Source organism: Arctopsyche grandis, chromosome 1, assembly GCF_051622035.1.
Source record: "Arctopsyche grandis isolate Sample6627 chromosome 1, ASM5162203v2, whole genome shotgun sequence".
NCBI classification, from domain to species: Eukaryota; Metazoa; Arthropoda; class Insecta; order Trichoptera; family Hydropsychidae; genus Arctopsyche; species Arctopsyche grandis.
Window position 1 is genome coordinate 6,417,740 of NC_135355.1, and position 25,912 is coordinate 6,443,651.

The 25,912-nt window shown below is 35.2% G+C and overlaps 2 protein-coding genes across 4 annotated transcripts; one reads left to right on the forward strand and one right to left on the reverse strand.

Annotated features, from left to right (window-relative positions):
- The first annotated feature begins 771 nt into the window (after positions 1-771).
- LOC143915091 (purine nucleoside phosphorylase) lies at positions 772-6,329 on the forward strand. 3 transcript variants are annotated; one of them, XM_077435530.1, is made up of 6 exons: positions 772-1,124; positions 2,680-2,774; positions 3,017-3,195; positions 3,279-3,521; positions 5,655-5,798; positions 5,883-6,329. In XM_077435530.1, exons 1-6 carry the CDS (start codon positions 997-999, stop codon positions 6,081-6,083), a joined length of 990 nt encoding a protein of 329 aa, XP_077291656.1. In that variant the 5' UTR covers positions 772-996; the 3' UTR covers positions 6,084-6,329. The 3 variants fall into 3 exon arrangements, with proteins under 3 accessions (XP_077291656.1, XP_077291648.1, XP_077291664.1); XM_077435522.1 differs by having other exon boundaries at positions 785-1,124; positions 2,999-3,195; XM_077435538.1 differs by having other exon boundaries at positions 836-1,124; positions 2,680-2,783; positions 3,008-3,195; positions 5,883-6,323.
- Positions 6,330-10,345: 4,016 nt separating this feature from the next.
- Positions 10,346-16,545, reverse strand: Naa60 (N-alpha-acetyltransferase 60). Its single transcript, XM_077434810.1, has 5 exons — positions 16,402-16,545; positions 16,041-16,146; positions 14,037-14,443; positions 13,798-13,908; positions 10,346-10,558 (listed from the first exon to the last, which is right to left on the reverse strand). Exons 1-5 carry the CDS (start codon positions 16,413-16,415, stop codon positions 10,453-10,455), a joined length of 744 nt encoding a protein of 247 aa, XP_077290936.1. The 5' UTR covers positions 16,416-16,545; the 3' UTR covers positions 10,346-10,452.
- Positions 16,546-25,912: the final 9,367 nt, after the last annotated feature.

Below are 25,912 nucleotides of genomic sequence, written 5' to 3' on the forward strand. Positions count from 1 at the left end.
TTACTTGAATCTATGTAACATATTAAATTTCATTGGATATATAATACAATAAAAAACATACGTACGAAACAAACATGTGTATGTGAATTATGTTTAAAATATACAATTATTATATAATATTTAGTATAAATTATATAATATTTAGTATATAAGATTATCCCTACATAAATTAATTTCTATAAAAATTATTACATCTTTTTAATAATAATTAAATTAACCAAAATACGTAATATTGTATCGGTATTTTTGATTTTTAAATGCTTTTTATTATTACGAAATTATGTTCACAATACAACTTATATCTATTTTAATAGCTACTGATCTACTGATCATTTTCTATTTTACAATTTAATTTAATTTGGTTAGTAATCATAATATTATATTATTCTAAAGTTAATGTACGAGCATAATAGGAAAAAGAGCTCAAAAACCTATATATTGTATCGGTATACAAAATAATAATAAGGCGGCTTGTAGGCTTGTTTTGTGTAAATAAAAATTGTCAAGCGAATCTTGTTTTTCTGGATTCTTCGATAAACCTGTTTGCCTTCTATATGGATGACCTTCATTGCTGTACAACTAAATCACTATTAATATCATTAGATTTCATTTCCGTTATCGCTTCAAAAAATAGTTGGTCTTTTTGAACGTATTGAATTGAGAAATAATCAAAATGTTTTTAAGCGCCAAGCTTACCATCCGATAAAAATCTTATACATATTTCAAAAACACAGTTCAACATTCGCTGATTGAAGGAAATAATTACTATTCGATGTTGATGTTTATATTCGTAACCGGTTCAGCGTATATAAATATCGTGTTTGTCGTTTTCCTCTGTTTGTGTCTAACAAGCTTCCAGTGACGAACAACCCCTATCGTTCTCCCAATCTCCATAATCTCATAATTATATTGTGAAAGTTTTAACCGATAAACATTTGTGACGTTTACATAAGCTTAGTGATTCAATCTGTATAAATAAGAGAAAGAATCGTAGAAATGTCTCAACCAATGAATGGTATTGCCAAGTCAAATGGAAGCCTCTCAACAACAGCTATCGATAACCCAAAACTACCTGAAGTGAGATCCGAAGTGGGACAAGGAATTGATCTTTTGACAACATCTTCGTAAGTATTATAAAATAAAAACGCATTTTAATTTTTAAACCAAAAATCTGTTTGAAATTAGTGTTATACAAATTAAATTTATTCCATATAATTAATGAATATATGTAGTATTCACACGCATATCATTGATGGGAAATGCATTTAATACTTTTTAACTTAAACTAAGATCTAAATTTGTACGTGTAATTATTTAATGATAAATATATTTTTAATTAATTATATTGTGAATGACCTACTCAATTTACGTAATATCACTATTGGCTGGTAAAACTTGATTCATTGCACAGAAGAAAAAAAAACTATAATATATGCTAATCGATACGCAAATGAGCTTATAAAAAATACAAATAATAAAATATTGAAAACGTGTTTTGAAGTAAATAAATAAATAAGAAATATAGAAAAAATTAGTTAGAGAACAACATCGTCTTAAAATAACAAGTTTCAAGTATTTTATATTTATCAAATGATTAACATATTTCGTACGTCATTTCCTCTAAAATTTCCATGTAGCAATATTTTCAAAGATTTCCTTGAAAGGTTTAATTATAGTTTTAACCGTTGAAAACTTTTGAAAGGTTAATTGATTCTATTTTTGTGTGGAAAAACATTGTATAATAATACATTATACTTGACAGTATAATATTTTTTCATCATTATGTACAAGTAGGTATTTGATTTTTAAATGCTTTTTATTATTACTAAATTATGTTCACGATACATCTTATATCTATTTTATTTAATAGCTACTGATCTACTGATCGTTTTCTATTTTACAATTTTAAATTAATTTTGTTAGTAATCATAGTATTATATTATTATAATGTTAATATGTACAGCGTAATAGGAAAAAGAGCTCATAAACCTATTTAAATTAGGTTATTAAGTATGTTCTGGAACACTTATGTAAAAATTGTTATTGACTAGTATTTTGTTGAAATAATAATCTTATTTATTACAGCAGTCACAAATATGTTAAAAGGTTATAAACATAATATAAAAATTAATTTGCGTATTTCATAACAAATCAGTAATCGGTTATCAGTCGCAGGGGTCGACATTATCTTTAAACGCCCGATGACTCTGTCGAGCATTTTGGTTAATTACAATCATATTTTTTATGACTCTAAGTCATTACGCATTTGAATTATAACGTATTCGATAATAACATAATCAATTACATATATGAATCTTAAAAAATATTATTAGCATGGTACAATTGTATTTTAACTGAACTATTATATATCATCGTTTAATATATGACATCAAATGAACTGTCAATTTAAAAGACCAAATATCATTCATTTTAATCGATTCCAATTGTTTTTAATATACATATTTACATTCAGTACTTCCCCAGTGTAGTTTTATTGATACTTTATATAAATAAAACCATTTATAAGTTGGAATATCAATTTATTAAGTATTAACAATAACATAATTGATATTGACCTTGTAAACATTCAATCACTTTTTTTTTATTCTTCACAACGTACACATGTATGATAGAAATTTTTTCCAATCAATGTTATCACTCATCAATTTTAACTTTCAGATACACTTATGAAACGTTAATGCAAACAGCTCAATTTCTTTTGGATAGAACCACTGTCAGACCATCAATTGGAATAATTTGTGGATCTGGAATGGGTAATTTTCATCAAAAATGCTTAAAATTATTCAACATTTAACTAATAAACTTAAAGTATCACTACTTGATAACATTTTTATCAATATAATTCAATGTCATTTGACCTTTGTAAAAGTCACACATGTACATTATATAATACGTAATATGTATTTTCGTGCAATTATTTGGTGGGCGTATTTTTATCAATATTGGTTCAGAGCAGAGGTTTGAAAGTATTTCAAAGACCCTAAACTATTTTCAGGCCCACTAGCCGAAAGTCTCACGCATAAAAAGTGCTTCCCCTACGAAGACATTCCAGGATTTCCAGTAAGTACTGTAGAAGGCCATATTGGACAATTAGTTTTTGGATATCTCGGAGACATACCGGTGGTTTGTATGCAAGGAAGATTTCATTATTACGAAGGCTATCCTCTTTGGAAGGTATTAATGTTTATATACATATATATAATAGTTTTGTATGATATAATATATTTGCATCTGAGAAAAATAAACCATTCTTTCAGTGCTGCATGCCGGTGAGAGTTATGAAGCTATTGGGCGTGCATTATTTAGTAGCGACGAATGCGGCTGGTGGTCTTAATCCTAACTTTAAAGTAGGCGATATAATGTTGGTACAGGATCATATAAATCTAATGGGTTTCGCTGGAAACAATCCTCTGCAAGGTCCTAACGATGAAAGGTTCGGTCCCAGATTCCCTCCGATGAATAAAGCCTACAGTAAAGAGCTAATTCAAGTCGCCAAGGAAGTAAGTACGCAAAATCTTTAAGCTCAATTGGAATTGTAGTCTCATTTTTCAAATGCTCCATAGCGTATTCTTTATAAGCATACAGTAGTTATAGCTAAAAATTAAACTAGCTTTAGAGTTCGATTACTAACCTATTACAAATATGTAACTGAAATTTATATTTGTGAATGTGCTAAATTTTCTGGTCCACTCTCCACCACTTGGACCTTGTGGATGTTTTACACTATCAGCCGGTACAGTGGTGATGGATGTAGGTTTGTGTTGGGTCTACTCCGTTTGACCGATCCTCGTTTGGCTGAAACATATTTTCTTTCTGACTGAAACGGATTTTCGCCTGCTTGAACAGGAGTGTATATATATCATTTTATTGTCACAAATCAATACACACTCGCCATTACAGATTTGCTCCAATGCGACGGGTGTACGTTAATGAAATACATAAACAATCAGAAATCAGAAATACAGTAATACATACATATACAATCAGAATATATAGAATATAACAATTAATCAGAAATAATAATCATAGTGACATCTATGGATTTCAGATTACTGTGTATAATTAATACAAATTATACACAGGCAGATTTTTGTGACAACAGGATTAGATTTAATACCAATTTTCAGGAACCGTTTCAGCAATGATCAGATAAAATTGGCAAACTCTGATAGAGAAACGATCGATTTGGAGTCACAAAACCCCCAAATGTAACCAGCAGATTTTGGCGAGGACACGAACCTTTGACCTCAGTGGTGCTAAATGTATACGCTATCACTAAGCCAAACTGCTGGCTATATACACTCCTATAAAATATTTTTTTGTATACATGTCTTCAGAGGGCTGGACACCAGCGCCTTGTCCATACAAACATATTACACTTCTCCCTTCCTCAATTAAGGCACTAGAGAAATAATTTTTTAAATTGCTATGGATATCCACCATTGGCAAGCATCTGTGCTTTTATTTTTTTGATTAGTTATTTTTAATAGGAGCTAGGAGCCGCCAGACATCTATAAAATCGCCTCTTTTTTACACCCACGAAAAGAGTCCAGTGTGCTTATTTAACGGTCGATTTTAAAAAAAATACGCGCATAGTTGCATAGAAAATATCTTTCTCATACCGATGATGAAATTTTTTTAATAATTGGTCCAGTTTCGGAGGAGAAAATTGGAGAATACGAAACCTCGATTTTGTCGATTTAAAATACGTATTATCTGGTCGAAGCTCAACTGTCGCATTCACTCAATATATATATATATATATTGTCGCATTCACTCAATATATATATCGAAGAAAGAAACGGCAACAAAATTAAGGTTTCGGGTGTACAGCCCTCTTAACTATCTATCATATACAAGAAATATCAGCCTTGTTTAATATACGGGAGGAAAATCCTGTTCCTGTTGTTCCTGTCGTATCCTGCTCGCGCAAATTAAGTGAGGATGTACGACGGGGGGAGAGAGAGTTTTACCGCACGCCACTGATATATATACTAACCGTTTTTCATATGTATGCATGGTAAACGAACATTTTCGACTTTTTAACATTCGGTGCAGTGACGGTCACCCGTTTTTTATCCCTAATACCAAGCTGACGAGGAATTTATAAATTCCTAGTTTCGGTCAAACCGGGCGTAGGTTACCCATCCCCCTTCCTCCATCTTTATTTTTTTCTACTATTTAACAAACGATCGACAAGCGCCAGACAGACTGAACCACAGATTAACGACACGTGTACCTTATGCGTGCGCACTGCTCGCACTTACACTAAGCGAAATCTACCCAAAGTCCCGACACACCTACCCTGTATACGTTATGTGCTTCTGATACTTTAGTTCCGAATTTTGCCTAATTAAACTCGCCAGAAAGATCCAACTCAATTTTAATAATTGCTTCTGTGCACATCGAAAGGTTGATCGTCATCTGATGTGCAATCTATCATTCGTGAAGTCGACAATTGCGTTTAAAGCAGCCATCCAGTTAATCTGGGGTTCAGTCTGTCTGGCGCTTGTCGATCGTTTGCACCAAACCCCCTTATATCATATGATTTTAAATTACATATATGTATATATACAATACATACATATATTAATGTATTGATTTATTAAAACCTTGTAAATTGTTAATTTCAGATTGCGAAAGAATTAGACATTGATTCTATTATGCGAGAAGGAGTATATACTTGCTTGGGAGGTCCTAATTTCGAGACAGTGTCCGAACTTAAAATGTTGAAAATGTTGGGTGTTGATGCCGTTGGAATGTCAACTGTACATGAGGTAAATATCCAAACTAAAATCTCTTAGATAAATGAAACAATCTACTGTTATATAAACGTATTTAATTGAACTATATGTATGTAGGTTATCACCGCCCGTCACTGTGATATGACAGTATTCGCCTTCAGTCTTATTACGAATGAGTGCGTGATGGACTACTATAGCTCCGGTGAAGCCAACCACGAAGAAGTAATGGACGTTGGTAAACTGCAACAGAAAACGCTCTGCAAATTCATTTATAAAATTGTCCAACACATCGGCAACAATCTATTATCAGAGAAATAGCATGTGTATTGAGTGTGTGTTTGAAAATTTTGGCGTGAAAATTCTTTGGGGTTATAAATTTGTTGAAAAACGTTATCGGAATTCATTCCAAGTAATGTGTAACAGAATTTTTTTAACAACGCACCAAAGTGTGATATTTTACAATGAAAGATATTCATCAGTTTGTAATTTTAAATAAAAATGAAGTGGCATGTTTTTATTTTTATATATGTACAGTAAGCTTTATTATTTAAATAAATAATTATAAAAAAAAATGTGTATTCCTCTCATTATCAACTGCGCAAGTAATGCTTCAAATAGAAATTAAAATTCAGCTCACTCACCGAGCTTCGAGTATCAATAATCATTGAAGTAGAATGGGTAGAAGCGCTCTCAGCTTCCAAAAATGTTGCTACAAAAACTCCATGCAGACGGAGATTTCGGCTGTTTTGCATGGTTGTTTGTTAAGCTCTGTAGCAGTAGGATCTCTTTGAAATAGGCTCTACTAGTGAAATTGTGTGGTAGTATTAGTTCGACAAAGTCCGAACATCTGTATGTGCACGTGCTAGATGTTCGGACCAGCCTCACTCATTGAAAAACAGGGCCGTACACCGTATTCTTTTTTAAAACTAATTATTACTTTATCTACATTGAAGTAGTATGCATAGAATTGCTCTCAGCCCCTAAAAATGTTGCCACAAAAAATCCGTGTGCCCGGAGATGTCAGCTGTTTTGTCCAGTTGTTGTAAGGGACGATCACTTCCACGAATTTTTTTTCCCCACTCTTTTGTCTCTCTTCTGACTTTCCGTCTCTCTCTATTCGATGGCTCGCTTTTAAGCGATAATTTTGTTAGGAATGACTATTCTATACATTATACATCAATGTCAATAATACATTAAAGTACTACATATGTACTTTTACTAATAAAATTATATTATAAAAATATCGTTAATGTGGTGGGATAATCAGTGTTCGGTTTATTCTTAAATTAAACCATTAAACCATTGATGTATAATACACTAGATGGGCCCAGACGTGTTATTTTGGTCGGAGATCTTGTCTTCACTAACTGAGGGGTGCGGGGGGTTTAACTACCGGGGAAGTTGGGTTTTTTTCCCTACGACACAGAGGTACCTACCTACCTACTAAGAGAAACTGTGCATGCGCCATGTTTTTTGCATGCACCAAAAGGGAGACAAGTATAACACGTGAGGGCGGATCTAGTATATTCTAGATCTATGCATTAAACCATTAATAAAAAAATATACATAACAAAATCTCGACACTTGATCCATTGATACTTTGTGTAGAAAGTAAAAAACAAAAACAAAACTAAGATAATAACGTTTAATCAAATAACTTTGCTCTTACAATAATCCTGGTATATAGAATAAATTTACACAAAAAAAAATAGTAAAAAATATATATAAACGCATACATATATGAATGAATGTACATACATACATATATCATACAATATATTAAATAAAATGAAATAAATTAACCATAAATACAAGTGTAAATAAATGTATTGGTATATATCAGCCTCTAAATTTGATACTAGATAAATCACATACATTATAATAATACATTGTATATAATAATAATAAAAATGACAAATGTAATTAATGTGGTGGTTTATTTCAATTGTAATGATTCCTAACATATATTTTTAGTAAATATATGCATATTACAAATGTATGAAAGAATAGAAATCAAATTGGGTTAAATAAATTTAAAAAAAAAACTTTAACAAATAAATCAGTCGTGAAATATTTGGAGTCTTAAAATTATGCTTGTTGAAATATGTATGATTATGTATTACAATGTATGATTATGTATTACAATGTATGATTATGTATTACAATGTATAATATTTAATACACATTTATAAAATGGCACAGATCATCCCAAACAATTCGAATTTAAATTTAAAATATTCGAGTAGCCTTCAAGTGCCCTTTTCTTCAAAATTATACTTATGAGAAAGACAAAATGTATTATGTAATACCCAAGTTGCTATTCAATATTTTGTGTATTCGATAATTTACATTACGATACTATTTGGTGTTTCTTGCCGGATTCATTATGAAGATATCTGTTAACATTAACAATATTGTGACACATCTAATAAACGCTATATTGTAAAAAAGCATTTGTACAAGAGATCAAGTATACATCAAGTCATTGTGGAATATTAAAAAACAAAAGAAAAATACAATATTTGCAAACTAACTCATAAAAAGATTCACTGCAGTTCATTTATTTTTTTAATTAAACAAGATTTCTTATCTGAAACAAAAATAAATAAAACAAAAGCGCACTATTTGTTTTCGCGAAGAGAAAAACTAATATTATGCAAATAACATTGAAATTATCATAATTATATTTTTATAATAAAGAATGAGGGCTGACATTATTAGTATGATTTATTACATTTGTACAAAAGTTTATATTTCCTTTTCTCTCTTCTCCTTATTTAAAAGTCCATAAAGATCTTTGGTGTCAATTTATGTCACTATAATATTCCAGAGCAACTAAAAAAATGTGACATTACGCAAATCATAAACAAAAACATATGTATAATTTCTGCATTTATATTGCACGATAAAATTCGAAATATGAAAATTACAGTATCTTCTCGATTTACTGCAGTATACGATAACCTCAAATTTAATTCAAAAACACTCAAAAAATAAATACACATGTTTATATGTTTTTATTTTATATGAAACTTATATCTTTCTGATTTATTGATGAATATTTAAAGTTCATTTTTATTTTGGTTGTGGCTATTTGTAGGTACTATATTTGCGAATTATTGGCTATTTGAAGGTACTATATCTGCGACAGGCGCAAAGCCTCCTGCGCATGCGCGTGAGCTAATAATTCTATTATAATTTCTTACATTTAATGTATGCTAGACTTGTTTAATCAATCGTTCATTATACATGAGGCAAATAAATTTCGCACGTTATTATAATATATTTATATCATTTAGTTAGTTAACGGCTTATACTTGTATGTACATAGGTATTATACGTTGTATATGATAATAATTTTCTAACAATTAATAATATTGTTACGCACGCCGCGGATTAAGCGAATAGAATCCCAGAGACTATGTGACCGTTCAAGGGTTATCTGTTAACGGATTAACTAAGTGCTTGCACTTACTTCCAGTATTATATCTGGACTCTAAGTGCATTTAGGCTAAACAATGACCGTTATCTGTCCTTTCTCAGAATTGGTACGGGGAGACCCAAAGTCGTGGAAATACATATTCGAATACGTGACTATACAACAGGTAAACAGATTAGGCGTCCTGAGAGATCTACCCTTTATAAGGCGGTACGAAGGCGATATCAGGTCATTCTGGACTGAGCACTGCCAGTGCGTGTATCTCCTTAATCATCAATAAACGTTGTGAGACGACTGTTGGCCTTTTACTTGGATCCTCCACCCACCTCTACGCAACAATATTAACTAATTTTGATTATATTTTTTACTCTACGTCACTTTACGAGTTCGAACTAAATTTTAAGAGGTTTAAAACAAAATTTTAACAGTAAACACGTTGACAGTGACAGTTCACGCGCATGCGCAGAAGGCCTTGCACCTGTCGCAGATATAGCAATATATAGCAGATATACAAATATATTATGCAAATAGCCTATAATTTGCAGATATAGTACCAGCAAATAGCCACAACCTTTTATTTTTTGAATGACTGGTTAGTCCGAGAATATTCAATCCCATTTCAGATTAACCCAATTTTGGTAAATCGAGAATTTCAAAATTTAAAGAGGAAAGAATTTACAAACAAATCAAAATTACTAAATGAATATAATGCTATCAAAAATGCCTCTCCCTCATATCTAACATTCAATATAAAATATTATATACTTAAAAAAATTAATACAATTATAATAATAATAATAAAAAAAATGTCATTATGTTATTTAAAAATTATATATAATAATAATTGTATACTGAATACAAAATAGAATATAACAAAAATTTTAATACTAATAGATATTAATAATAATAAAAAAAAAAACTAAACTTTAACCGAAATAGTATAACATGAGTGTTGCTGAATACTTTATTTGGTCTAATGAACCCGGACACGTTCCGTGTTGTTTGAACTTTTAGTATTAGGTATTATCTTCAGTGTGTGAAATTAGAAACAGAATATGCGTGCGTGCAAGTCGTCGATCGTCACACACGTGAAATTATTCAATACTCACACACGATAAAAATAAAAATTCAAACAATATAATGTGAACCTTTACATATTTACATACTTTCTCAGTTTAGGTGGGAGTCGGGAGGTATTCGCGAACTAGCATTGAAACTGCACGCAAATTGTTACTGTCCGTGAACTCTTCAGTGATGCCATGCGAGACTCAAAGCGGCGCGTAACTTGCCCCATAGCCAAGGACAGACGCCTCCGCCGCGGAGTGCCACTCCAGCCCAATACTTCACATAATCGGTAAACATAACAGTCAAGGAAAATGTTGCATTCATCTCTTCACCTGCGAAAAATGCGCGAACCAATATTGATTCGTTCAATACACATCAAATATTCAAAGTCAACTGATGTCTGGGTTTGAATTATTCATTCGCTCATTCAAAGTACATACGTACATTTGATACATGAAGCGAAACAGACCAGCTGACACGTTTCAAAACGTTCTCTTGTATGAAGGATACACACATACATATTATTAGGGGGACCGAAAAGTAATCAAAAAAAATATATTCGCAAATTGCTTGTCATTTTCCATAGACAGTCAAATTTCAACGATAATTTGACGAGGATCTGATTTCACCATTGACGTCAGGATATCATCATCTAATTTCTTCTTTTCGTGTGATCTCGTAGATGTCCCTATTCTCATTTTTAAATTGTTTATACCATTGATGACACTTGTTTAGTTTCAGAATATCCCCTTAACCGTTTGTCCGCGGCCGTCTTCTATAGAAGCTTTGCGCGACAAGTCTGTAGCGCGGCTGTCTTCCATAGAATTTCTGAACTTTGCACGGGATTTTGAGCCTTATATGCGCCTATTTCAACTGTTTTAAGGTTCAAAATTGGTTGAATATATTACTGAGAGTTGAATGCCATCTATTCAATTTGCTTAAAATTTATATATACCAGTCAAAATTAGTTTTTGTGGAACCATACTGAAACCTAGTTTATGTGACGTCACGTCTGTTGAACAATGGCGACGATACGTCTCAGTTGTATGAAGAATGATTATTTGACAATTAAGCCAAAACTACGAGATATATTATGTATTTTATTGTTTAAAATAATACTTTATGTGTTAATCAACATATCTGGTCACTTGAGTTAATATTAAAATCTGTATTTAAGGTCGAAAACTCGATTGCCAAATTCACGAAAAGGTGCCGCCGCGTACAGGGCTTGTTCACTATATATTTATTGCCGCGGGCAAAGGGTTAAGAATCGGTGATTTTTTTTACTGCTTCGTTTTCCTTCATTACTTAGTCTAACATAAACAACATAAAATGACGCAAGTGCCCTTCCTCTATTATTGGTCTCGACATCCTTCCTCAGGTAGAATTTTTTTTGAACAGAAACAATAACTTCAGCATAATAATAAAACTTAATTGTTTACTGAAACGTGTTTTGACACAAACTGACTGCGAAAGAGCTCGTCGAATAATTTTGATTACTTTTCGGTCCCCCTAATATGTATATTGTGTGTATATGTTACAGTTGAAGTGTATCTTCCAGTTGTAATACACATTGACTAGTTATATATATATATATATATATATATATATATATATATATATATATATATATATATATAGAATATATTCCAACTAACCTGGTACCAACTACTGTTATAGTTGAAGTGTATTTTCAGTTGTAATATATTTTGACCAGTTGGAATATAATCCGTCTAACCCACGTAAGTTGATTCATATGGCGAATTACATATGTATATTCCAACTGGTCAAAATATATTACAACTGAAAATACAGTTCAATTATAAGTTGGTACCAAGAAACAATGCTTTATATACAGTAATTCATTAGTATAATCTACAATATGTATATCTTACGGTTGAAGTGTATCTTCCAGTTGTAATATATTTTGACTAGTTGGAATATATACCGTCTAACCCACGTCATTCATAAGGCGGATTACATTCCAACTGGTCAAATTATATTACAAATGAAAATACAGTTCAACTATAAGTTAATACCCAAGTAAGATGGAGAGGTTGAGTTTTCGTGAAAACGTCATTCAACTAGTAAATTGAGTTGTCACATTTTTGTTTTGAACACATTCTTAGAGTTGTCGTAATGCGATACTCTTTACTTTTATTCGTAATACATAGCAAATCTTAGCGCATTATTGAATTCTAAATCATTCGTAATAACATCAGAGCTGTCAAAGCCAAACTGTTATAATACAACTAGCGCAAATTATTGAAAGTGTATGTATGTGCGCTTGTAAGATATATAATTTACAAGTAAAATTGTATTCGAATACGAATGACCTAAAACGCTAGCTGGAATATATTACAACTAAAAATACACTTCGACTGTAACGTATGTATATATGTACGTACAATAAACCTATTTTATACCACGATAAGTACTAGTAAAAGGGGCGTATTTTCATCCATAGATGGGCTGGATATATAAAATATTTACGACTACTATTGATTACAAACACAGTTCTTCAAATCAATAGAATATTTAAACTATGCCTTTGTGAAATCGTGAAGCGAAAATAATTGTACATACATAAAGATTTTATCATTTTTCTATGCCACTACCCATAAATGAGACGACAGTCTACTTTTGAATATTGACTTTTTACAAAATTGGAACATATTAATTAACCCTTTGCCCGTGGCAATAAATATAGCGAACAAGCCCTGTACGCGGCACCATTTTCGCGAATTTGGCAATCGAGTTTTCGACCTTAAATACAGATTTTAATATTAACTCAAGTGACCAGATATGTTGATTAACACATAAAGTATTATTTTAAACAATAAAATACATAATATATCTCGTAGTTTTGGCTTAATTGTCAAATAATCATTCTTCATACAACTGAGACGTATCGTCGCCATTGTTCAACAGACGTGACGTCACATAAACTAGGTTTCAGTATGGTTCCACAAAAAACTAATTTTGACTGGTATTTATTCATTTTAACCAAATTGAATACATGGCATTCAACTCTCAGTAATATATTCAACCAATTTTGAACCTTAAAACAGTTGAAATAGGCGCATGTAAGGCTCAAAATCCCGTGCAAAGTTCAGAAATTCTATGGAAGACAGCCGCGCTACAGACTTGTCGCGCAAAGCTTCCATAGAAGACGGCCGTGGGCAAACAGTTAACAAATGAAAAAAATAATTTTAACCGACGATAACAGGAAAGTATCTAAAAATTTACATTTGCTTCCAAGAATTTCGTAGATAATACATACATACATGTAACAGCTACAATCTCTGTTGTTATACAGGATGCGGTTAATTCAAGAAGATTTTACTTGTGATAAGATATCAAATGAATCCTGTTGGTGACTAAAAAGATAAGTTAAAAACTCAAAACCTCATAACAAGATAAGAAAGTATTCTGAGAATAACTAGTCGACTACGTTTCACCCTCCTTAGATTGTGACAGGAATAAAATTTCTAAAAATGAATAAAAATGTTAGTATAAAAAGGATATTATAGCCCCCAAGGTGGATGTCCTCCATTAATATAATAGACATATGTGAATCCATCTTTGCAATGACCCTTGATCGAGTAATAGTATGGTAGAAATGAATGAAGCCGAAACCTGAAATAAAACATCAAAAAAATACTGTAACATAATGTAATTTTGTCGACTTACAAAGATAGTAACAACTGATAAGATTAAATTTAAGCTTTTACATTATAGCACAACAAGAGTAATGCTCAACTTACTTGCGTTGTTCGTAAAATAGAATTGCCTCGGAATTAGTGAGGAGGACGTGGAGGAAAAGAGCCTTCACTCGGTGGTGATACGGGGGCAGTGGCGTCGGTCCGGCTACATGAGAAATCAGCGTTTCCAACAGCAAAGACCCGACGCCGGCGCGTCTGTGACTGCGAGCCACACCCAAAGACAGGATATATCCAACGAGAGTGTTGTTGTTGGTGCCGAACCATCCTGGTAGAATGCCACGATCTTCGGCGTTGAGTTTAAGATAAGGCTTAATTTCGGCGACGATCAAGCCTATTATAAGGCCTTGGTGAACAGCAGCTAAGGCAAAGAATCTTTCGGATGATGTGATGTCTTTATACCATGACAAGGGATACTCTATTGGAAACCAATCTCGGCATAGCGCACGCACCTGTAAAAATGCACAATCATCACATATTCGGCAAATGCAAATATATGTACGCAACGAAAATCGATATGCACGGATACATATATAGTATTTGTAATTGAAACGGCTAAAATATTCATCGTCGATATAATTCATGAACACCGATATATATATTTTTTTTTAATTTAAAATCATTTATGAATAAAAAGTGGGCCCAAAACGAAATAATCCTTTTATTTTGGAAGAATGAAAACGAAATATTTAATCCGGTCGAATATTGATAACGAAATTCATAATTCATTAAAAGCATTATTACTAGGGATTGCAAAAATACCGATATTATCGAAATGAAAAAGAACAATACCGGTATTAACAGTATGTGTTTTTATTAATTAATTAATTTTTAATAATAAAAAAAAATACCGCTTGCATGTTTCAACATGTTTATTGAAAAATATGCAAAAACCCAAATATTCAAATACAGGATATTCGGGTACAACACTGTAAAGTAGTGTATATAAAGAATTATGTTTCGTAGAAACTAGTGATTTTTATAGTTTTTTTTTTTTGCAATTCCGACTCAATCATCGCTCACTAGAGATGCAAACGAAGAGTCAACCATCAGCTGGGGAATTAGTTGTTGTTGAAAGATAAATTATTTTTTCCGGTAATTAGACTATTCGTCACATTGGGGTGGTCACAAAGACAATTTTTGCCATGAAAATCGCGAATACACAATATTTGGCACTCAAGTTCTCGTTAATATGATAGTTATCGTTAGTATGATGGACTTTTCGGCTGCCAGATGTTCCGTTATAGAGATTTTAGTGACTTTGTGACGAGTAATTTGTGACCAGTAATCACCGAACCATTTTTTCCACACACTAGTTAGAAAAAATAGTCCCTCTCGTGTCATTATTGTATGTAATGTATATATCGTACTGAAAAATGTACCAAATAATATATTTTATCACATTTTCAATGTTCGTAATATAAAAAAATTCAACACGATTTATAAAATAATAACTCGTTCAATATCGCGTCTGCAAAATATATACGCATCGGTCGTTAACGTAGTTTTTAGCCATGGAAATATAGTTTTCGACAAACAAAATGTACGAATTTGAAAAAAATCGATACTAAAAAGCAAAAAAATAAGTAATAACTGTTAAATATTTTACAAAATTTTTATGAGTTAGGTGTAATTGGTTATTCAAAATTGAGCAAATCGCATTGAGTCATATAGACATGGAGATAGATCGACAATATATAACATAAATAATGTCTTTAAAATCGATATGCAGAAAATTCTACTACGAAATTCAACTTTTTCATTAATTTCTTTCAACACTCCATTGAACATTGAACCATTGAACAATTGGTCCATTGAAAAATTGACGAATTGAAAATTCAATAAAATAGGTAAATGTCAAATAGAAAATAATAACCAAAAAAGAATAACGAAATATTCCGATCAATATTACAAAAGCAATTATTTCCGTTTTCAATCCCCGCCTCATGCATAATGAACTTAACATAAAAAAAATGTATAGTGAAAGTGGTGATCGTAACAAATCCTGTGAATTATAAATTTAGTTGTGGAATAAGTAAACGTTAGAACCTCTTCTAGATCATCCGGACATAGGAATCGAAGTTGAATGTCTTGAAGGAAACGAGGTTGCGGTGGGAGGGGTCCTGGCGCAGCAGGAGACTCGTCAGACTGATACCTGCAATTAAATTGTTTCGTGTCAAAGTACAACAAGGGAGGGCGACGCATGGCGCACATGTGTAATGAACAGGGACGTTTGAAGGTTTGAAGGTTTGAAGGTTTGATGAACACAGTTGGTGTGCATAATTGACAAGGTGACATTTTGTGCGGGGAGCGAGGAGCGAGGAACGAGGAACGAGGAACGAGAGGTGGGAGTGAATCAGGAGGGTGCGGGTGCGGGTGAGGACGAAGAGAATCAATGAAGGTGAAGAACCAGGTGAAGGCCATCGATGTGCGGCGCCCCCCGCGGCAGCCGCCCTCGCGCCCCGCCGCATCCCCCGACCCTGACAGCTAGCAAACACTCCCACTCCTGCTCGCACTCGCACTCCCACTACAACTGACAGCCACCACTGCCACTGCCACTACCACTACCACTACCACTTCCACTACCACCACCACTACCGCCACCACACCACACCGCAGCACACTTTGCTGCCACCACCATCACCACTATCGCCACATTCGCAAACTGGTCACTCTTCAGATGCTATTTTTTCATTCAATATACGGGGAAACGCTTCGATGATTATTCCCCCTGTAGAGATATAGCACGACTTGTGATATCACCTATTTCCCTCATCGAACTTAATCTGTACAAATGACATCATCGTGTCCTCTTCTCGTACACGAAAGTTAGCCGTGGCCGAAATACTTCGTCCAGCTTACCCATAAAGGCGATTCGACTCGCTCCAGATACGCAATCACGAGTACACGGGAAATCCCAAGGAGCTACGCAACTACGCATCAAACATCGAACACAAAGGAAGACCTCGACCCCGTCGGAATCTTCCAGAACGTGATCTCACCAGCCCAGCTACGCGTTGCTCAAGCAACACCTTTATAAACCAGTGCATCGTCCCCAGATGCCAGTGAGCTTCAGGAACTCGACCTAGCTCGTTCCAGTGAATCCTTTACCTACTTCGCTGTACATACAAATACACCTGTATTAATCGAGTAATAAAGATCCTCTTCAAAATTCAACTGAATTTCCATAGGCTGGGAAACGGTCCAAAACCTTCAACCCCCCTATACCCCAAAAGCGATCACTCAAAAACTCCATCAATGGAAAGCTATCGAGGCGAAATATTATAATAACGAGAACTCGAGTGCCATATATTCCGTGATCGAGTTTTAGTGATTTGCGCGAGACCCTGTAAGGCAGGGATGGTATATTGATCGTATTCCGGGCTTACGAAACACAGTTCGTAAGAGGATTGTTCGAGCTAAAAGCCCTCATGGCCTTTGGTTGTCCTCTTACGGCTTCTGCCTTTTTTTTCCTCTCTTTGTACCGAACAGTCGTGTTCTTATCGTGTTCATGTACAGACATTGATTGCGTGTGTGGCGATTTGTGCAACGAAATTGTAACAATTAAAAAAAATAAATAAATAAATTTGTAATATATAATTATGTTTATGTTCTAAGTGTATAATAATGGCAATAGAACGTATAAGTGAAGTAATAACGATTGAAAAAAAAATTATGGACATTTTGACCACAAAAACTAACAGTATATCGAATGATAATAAGACATTTTTAATTAAATCTGTAAAAAAATTAGTTAAATATATATGTGAAGATGAAAATAATGATAAGGAACAATTTTTGGATGTAATATGTGATTTAAGAAATGAATTTAAAAATTTGAAAAACAATATAGAAAAAGACATAAATCTATTAAAAAGCAACAGTGAATTAAACATTTTAAAAAGCGGTGTAAATAAGAATGAAAATAATTTAAGTTATGCAAATACACTTAAAAATAATAATAAAGACGTTACAATAATTTTTCCAAAAAAAACGCAAGAAACGAACAAAACGAAAGAAGAGTGCAAAAATGTGATAAAACCCAATGAATTAAAAATAGGAATTCAAGGGGTTAAAAAAATCGGTAAAAGGGGTATTGCAGTAACGTGCAACAGTGCACAGGATAGTATTAAATTAATAAAAGAAGTAGAAAATAAATTAGGGGAGAATTACAATGTTAAAAGAGGGGAATTAAAAAATCCCAAAATTAAAATTGTAGATATGTCGGAGGAACTTACAAGTGAACAGTTGGTTGAGTGTTTGATGAATCAAAATCAAGAAGTTATAAATGATTGAATTGAAGGTGTTAAAAATATGGAAAAATAGAAAAAATAATAAATATAATGCGATAGTGGAAGTAGATTGCAATACATTTAAAAGATTAATTGAAGATGGAAAAATAAATATAAATTGGGATAGATGTAGGGTTTTTGAAGAAATTAATATTCTAAGATGTCTAAATTGTTACGGATTTAATCACAAAGCGGTGGATTGTAGAAACAAGGTGACCTGTGTGAAATGTGGAGAAGAAGGGCACAAAAGCGAGGGATGTAACATTAAAATAATAAAATGTATTAATTGCTTTAAGAGTAATAATAAATTAAAATTAAATTTGAACACGAATCACGGACCGTTGGACACTAAGTGCAGTGTATATAAAAGAAATATAGAATTAATGAGAAATAGAATTAAGTATAATAATATATAGCAACCACCAAAAGGTATCGGTATAAATGTACAAAGTTTTTTTGCTCACAAGGATGAGGTTTGGAGTTTAACTGTAAGTCAAAAACCATTATTTATAGGTTTAAGTGAAACGCATGTAACTAGTGATTTTGAAGATTTTGAGCTGAATATGGATGGATATTGTGTTTTGAGGTGTGACTCTAATTCTAGACATACGGGTGGGGTACTATTGTATTTAAGGGATGATTTAAGTTACGGTAATGTAATAGTTAATAAGGTTGATGGTGAGTTTTGGACAATTGGTGTGGATGTGCTTGTGAATGGAGTTACTGTGTTTTTTCTAGTAATTTACCGCTCTCCGAATGGTAGAAGTGGAAGATTTCTTAAATTTTTAGAAGAATTGAGTGAAAGAAGTATAGATGTGAGTAAAAATATAATTATGTTTGGGGACTGGAATTTTAATTGGTTAAAGAAAAAAGAATTTTATGTAAAAAAGTTGAGAAATTGGGTAAATGAATTGGGTTTTAAACAAAAAGTGACGGAAGCAACGAGAGTGAATAATTTATCAAGCTCTCTCATTGATTTGGTTATAACAAATATAATGGATTTGCGGTGTGAGGTGAAAGATGTACCGAAAATAGGAGACCATTCTATTGTCAACATGTTTTTGGGACAGCGGTTTAGTAACGGAGGATTTAAAAGTATGCAGGTGACTGAAAGAAAAAAACATTGATTATCAATTGTTGAAGGAGTGTGTATGGGGAAAGGATGGTGATAGTGTGAATGAAATGTGGGAGATAATGTATCTTAATATAACATATTCTAAAAGTAAATGCGTAAAAACCACAAGAATCATGCATAAGCATAAGCTGAAACCTTGGTTTACCAAGGAAGTAAAGGAAAGCTTAGTTGATAAGAATGTTAGTTATAAAAGATATAAAATTATTAAGGCTATGGATGGAATCCAATTAGAGAAGGCTTGGTTAGAGTATAAAAGAAAGAGGAATAAATGTGTAAATGTTTGGCGTAATGCGAAGAGGGATTGGCATGAAAGAAATATTGATGGTGCAAAAAAAGATCCCACAAAAATGTGGCGAATAATTAAAACTTTGATTTCCGGGGGAAAAAATCTTTCTTTGAATGAATTAGAAGTCGAGGGGGTAGTATATAATGATAAAGAGGATATGGTTGAAAGATTGAATGAGTTTTACATCAATAGTGTGAATGATATAGTTAATTCAATACAAACCAGGCATAATAGTGTGAATGATGATATTAATATGGGTTTAAATAAGTTTGAAAGGTTTAAATTAGTGAAAATGGGGGGATTAAATGGTGTATTGAAGGGCATGAAATCAGTTTCTAGTATGGATGGATTGACTCTAGATATTTTAATCAACACTTGGGACATGGTTGGACCTCAGTTACTGAAATTAATAAATGAATCGTTAGAAGTGGGATCCGTCCCGGATGCATGGAAAGTGTCTACTATTGTACCGGTACCAAAGGTTACTGGTACACATAAAGCCAGTGAAATGAGGACCATCAATATGTTACCAATTGTTGAGAAGATGCTGGAGGAAATCGTTATGATTCAATTGAAAGAGTTCATTAGTATAAATGATTGTTTGGCTGTGGAACAGTCTGGATTTAGAGTGAAACATTCAACATAAACCGCTATCCAATTGGTGGTTTCTGATTGGATGGAGGCGATGGATGAATCTAGCATGGTTGTTGGAGCAATTTTTCTAGATTTTAAGCGAGCGTTCGAGACAGTAGATATGAATATTTTATTACAAAAATTATATAAGTTAGGAATAAATGGTATATTATTAAAGTGGCTTCAATCATACTTAAATAATAGACGGCAAATAGTAAAAATTGATAAGGTGTTATCCTCTGAATTTATAACACCTCATGGAGTGCCGCAAGGGTCCAAATTGGGACTCTTATTATTTATATTATATATAAACGATATTGTTAAGGTAATTAAGATGTGTAAAATACATTTGTTTGCAGATGATACATTGATATATATAATTGGAAAGAATGTTGATGTAATGTCTGAGATTTCAAAAATAGAATTAAATTATGTGAATGACTGGTTGTGTGAAAATAAATTAAAGTTGAATGTGAATAAAACAAAAATGATGTGGTTGAATGGTAAAAATAAAAATATATTGAATGAAATTAGAATTGATGATAAGTTAATTGAAAAAGTTGAAAATATAAAATACTTAGGAGTATACATAGACTCAGGACTAAATTTAAAAATGCACGCTGACTATATAATAAAAAAAATGGCTAGAAAAGTTGGTATATTATGTAGATTAAGAAATATTTTAAGTAAAAAAAGTAAAATTTTAGTGTTTAATTCAATTGTCTTGCCACATGTGGTTTATTGTGCCACTGTGCTTAATTTGTTTAGTGGCCAAGATTTAGAAAAAATGCAAAAAATACAGAATAAAGCTATGAGAGGTATTTTGAATGTGAGTAGATTTAAGAGTATTGGAAGTATGTTAGATGAGTATTAGAATTAGTCTAAATATTAGTACATTGTCTTTTGTTTATAAGTTAGATCATAAGTTATTACCTAAGTATTTTGATGATTATATAATAAGGAATAGAGATAAACATAGTTTTTATACTAGAAATAAGGACAAACTAGTTGTAAGTAGAGTAAGAAAGAATAAGACGGCTTGGGGTGTTTTTCACAGGGGTGTGCTCATGTATAATGCCCTCCCTGAGTGCATCAGGTCTGCTAAAAACATGGATGCATTCCTGCGAGGTGCAAAGAGACACCTCTGTGAGGGACAGTACATATAAGTTAATTATAAATTTTAAAGTTAAGTATTATAATTAAGATGTATTTTTAAATTAGCTTAATAGCTAAAATGTATATAAATAAATAAATAAAATCTGTCAGTCGCATTAGATTCCCCCGTGGGTTCGTACGTCCGGTGATCCCGGCGCGGACCCCCAGATGTAGAGCCTCGTAAACCCAGCCTCACCAAGGCAGGCTGGCCCGTGATTGACCCCTGCCTCGATCACGGTGAGCTCTCATTGGCATAGTAGCCCTCCGAGGAGTCTGGCTTCTCCCGTAGTCGACACTTATCGACTACGGCCAGCTCGACCACGTGTTTCGACCCAAGCCTCGAACACGGCGAGCTCTCAGACGCTCGTAAGACGCCGACCAGTCAGCGTACTCATCTACAGCCCCGCCATAAAGGGGCAGAGGCGCCGATCAAACTCCCTGGCTCGGCCATTCAAGTCATCAATAAACAGGTTAAGCTAAACTGTTCAGACTATGTCTGATGATCGGCTTTCGTGGCCTTACGACCCACGATTTGGCCGATATATTTTTGTGCTGGCCACCCTGTTGGCCCACAAACTGACAGTTCCCGATTACGGTTTGGCGCGTAAACACTCCGGTGTTTACGGGGCCCACCTCGCCATCGAAATCACCAGCTAGAGGCTGGTGAGGGTTGTGACGATACTTGGAGACCAGCTACAGTATCCGTCCGGTGTGCGGCAGAGGAAGCCTGGTCTGTCTTCGTCCAGAAGGCAGACAACTCAGCTACACGTGGCTAACCACAAAAAGCACGCGTGGTTTCTTTGTTGACTCCCCCACCCCCTCTTTCCCCTGTTTGCTCTATGTACATTCAACGTGGAAATATAATCATTGTGATCAGATTTACGCCCTGTTTTCATTGGTTTACAATTTCCCTCCCTTTTTCCACATCACGCATCCCACGCACACTACGAAGGAGAAAGGGACAGAGCAGAGCAGCCGACATCAGCAGAGACCAGACCACCGACGACGAAGGAAGGCACCTTGAGGAAACCAGTCCCGCCCACGCTTACCACGAGCTTCTCACAAACCGACTTCCGGTGTCCCTCGAGTTGAGGACCCCTGGAGTCTGTACATAAACCTTACTGACGTGTTTAATTCCCCCACCCCGCACCGTTCCAGAACGTGCTCGAGATAGAAGACGCCGACGACCACATACACAGCCACTGGTCATCTCCAAATAAACATACACACATACAGCCCCTGCAGCTATCGAAACAAGGATCGTTTACTTTTGTTCAATTGTTACAATGGTTATTATATGTACGAAGAGGTTGAGCCTCGGATAAGTGAGCTGGTTGAACTCTAGAGGTTCACTCTGGTGTTGGGAGCTGGTGCGTCGCTTTATATACGTTTTGGCTTGAAGCGTGCCACGTGTAGATGCTTTGTCTTCGTTTCCAGGACACGTGTGTTGGGGACACGTGTTGATCTATTTTCGAGGCGCGTGCTTTATAGCTTTGGAGTCACCGCTAGGACGTCGTTCGTTTAAGAATGGGATCGTGCCACGCGTAAACGACTGCCACGTGTTATGTCTTTCAGGCATGTGTTGCGGTTGCCTGATGACATCACTGTTGGGTTTCGTTCGTTTTACGATCGAGCGATGAACTTTCTTCTGGAATGGTCGAAGGGGTCGTTGCCCTTGAGTTATGCATGTTTGTACACGATCGATGATGAGATCACTGATTTTGATTCGTAATAGCACAAGTTGTGCTAGATTCCTACAGAAACTCAATCGAGTTTTGAAGAGGATCGTTTATTTATGTTTAGTTGTTACAATAGTAATGGTATGTACGAAGAAGCTAATTGCTCGGCTTTGGAGAAGTAAGCTGGCTGAATTCCAGACGTTCACTCTGGCGTATGGAGCTGGTGCATCGGTTTATATAAAGTATGACTCGATGCGTGCCGTTTGCAGATGTCTTTGTCTTCAGGTCAAGTGTTGTAGTTGCATGATGACATCACTTTCGTTCGTTTTGCGATCGAGCGATGAACTCTTTCTTCTGGAATAGTCAAAGGGGACGTGGCTTTCGAGTAGCGAAGATAATTCCAATTCTTTCATTATGTCCATCCCTGCAGTAATACTTACCCAGAAAGAGTATTTAGTCACATGAAGTGTGTGTACGAAGGCCAGGAATAACATGAATATCGACTTAGTAAAAGCGGAATTGCAAATACGACCTCTTTAACTCTTATGTATATATTTTTTTGTATTCGAATAAAGGAACCAAATTTAACGAAGCGTGAAAGCCAGTTAAATTTTGATGACTGAACGTGATGACAATTTTTTTTCTAAAGTAATATTTTCCACATGTAAAAACTATATAATATGTTCCAAACGAATAAAAAAAATATATAAAAATTGAGATTTGAGCTATTTGTCCCGGAATTGTCCCAGAAAAAGTTGGCAACCCTAAACGCGAGGCGTATATTCGCGTGGATATGGCGTAAGGTTGGTGATCACGTGTCGGGCCCACGTTATTTACGTTCTTGGTAAGGGTGTCTGGAGGTTGATTTCAAGGGTGAAGAACACGTGCAAGTGTTTACGTTATTAGAGTGCACGTGTGGGGTGTTGACGTATGGGGATGAAACGAATGAGACGACTGGCATGTTAATGCACGTGTTTTTATTACGGCAGCAGAAGCCGGAGTGATGATACCAGCCTGCGAGTTGGTCTCAACTCGCAGGGTGGTAACCGAAACTCGACCATGTCGTAGAGCCACCACATCACCCCCCCCCCCCCCCCTCCCCCAGCATCAGCGATACAAATTGTTCAGACTATGTCTGATGATCGGCTTTCGTGGCCTTACGACCCACGATTTGGCCGATATATTTTTGTGCTGGCCACCCCAGACTGACAATTGCGCGCCAACGGCTTCGGCATAAACACGCAGTTAGCTCCTCGCCACCGAAATCACCAGCTCGGCCACTGGTGATGGGTGACGAAACTTGGAGACCAGCTCCAGTATCCGTCCGGTGTGCACCAGAAGAAGCCTGGTCTGTCTTCGTCCAGAAGGCAGACAACTGAGCTACGCGTGGCTAACCTCAAAAATCACGCGTGGTTTCTTTGTTTACTCTCCCCCCCCCCTTGCCCCTTTGCTTGATTTCTGTATAACTTATACAAAATACAGTCGCAATACATAAACAGATTTACGCCCTGTTTTCATTGGTTTACAATTTCCTCCCTTTTTTCCACATCACGCATCCCACGCACACTACGAAGGAGAAAGGGACAGAGCAGAGCAGCCGACATCAGCAGAGACCAGACCACCGACGACGAAGGAAGGCACCTTGAGGAAACCAGCCCCGCTCACGCTTACCACGAGCTATCTCACAAACCGACTTCAGGGGCTCTCGATTGAGCACCTGGCGTCTGTACACAAATATTACAAAAAGAAAAAATAATTTGTTACAAAAGAAAAAAATATTATTGTTGACGTGAGCCATCCGCCGTGTGGTGTTGTAAAGCCCTGAATGGTCTCTTCATTCGAGGGCGATGACCGTTTATTGTTCAAATGTTGTAAATGCATTGTTAAAGGTTTGCCGAACCTTTTTTACAAAGCATTTACAACAATTGAACAATAAACGCTTCCGGTCCTACCTCTAGCGATGACGCTGCGAGCAGGCCAATGGGTCGTCCGATGGTCGTGGCGATTTGTGATGCTGCGCCGGCGCCGCTCGTCCGGACCTCATTCGGCTGTCGGTTGGTGGGGCGGCGGGGGCATCGATGTGGTTGATGAAGGTACTCCAAGCTGGACCGTGATTCGTTGTAGCTTGTGGAGGTGTTGTGGCATCTGCCGCCCGTCCCGGCGTGACGACGATCGTGGGAGCAGGCGGGGCCTGATGATGATGATGGTGCTGCGGTGGTGTGTGTCGTGTGATGAATGTTGTGGTGCTGGATGGCCGTTCTATGTGTACTGAAGTCGTGCATGAGTCCGTCCCCGGCTGTCAAGGTCGCCATCTCATTCGCTCCCCCATGTAGAGATATAGCACGACTTGTGATATCACCTATTTCCCTCATCGAACTTAATCTGTACAAATGACATCATCGCGTCCTCTTCTCATACACGAAAGTTAGCCGTGGCCGAAATACTTCGTCCAGCTTACCCATAAAGGCGATTCGACTCGCTCCAGATACGCAATCACGAGTACACGGGAAATCCCAAGGAGCTACGCACCTACGCATCAAACATAGAACACAAAGGAAGACCTCGACCCCGTCGGAATCTTCCAGAACGTGATCTCACCAGCCCAGCTACGCGTTGCTCAAGCAACACCTTTATAAACCAGTGCATCGTCCCCAGATGCCAGTGAGCTTCAGGAACTCGACCTAGCTCGTTCCAGTGAATCCTTTACCTACTTCGCTGTACATACAAATAAACCTGTATTA

Bases quoted from the DNA above. Each gene is read 5' to 3' on its own strand.
- LOC143915091 (XM_077435522.1), top strand. From the start codon at position 997: ATGTCTCAACCAATGAATGGTATTGCCAAGTCAAATGGAAGCCTCTCA. The intron at 3,196-3,278 runs GTATTAATGTTT...CCATTCTTTCAG, and splicing joins AAGGCTATCCTCTTTGGAAG to TGCTGCATGCCGGTGAGAGT. The intron at 3,522-5,654 runs GTAAGTACGCAA...TGTTAATTTCAG, and splicing joins TAATTCAAGTCGCCAAGGAA to ATTGCGAAAGAATTAGACAT.
- Naa60 (XM_077434810.1), bottom strand. The intron at 14,444-16,040 runs GTTCTAACGTTT...GCATTTTTACAG, and splicing joins GTCCGGATGATCTAGAAGAG to GTGCGTGCGCTATGCCGAGA. The intron at 10,559-13,797 runs ATATCCTTTTTA...TGTTATGTTTAC, and splicing joins CATCCACCTTGGGGGCTATA to CGATTATGTGAAGTATTGGG.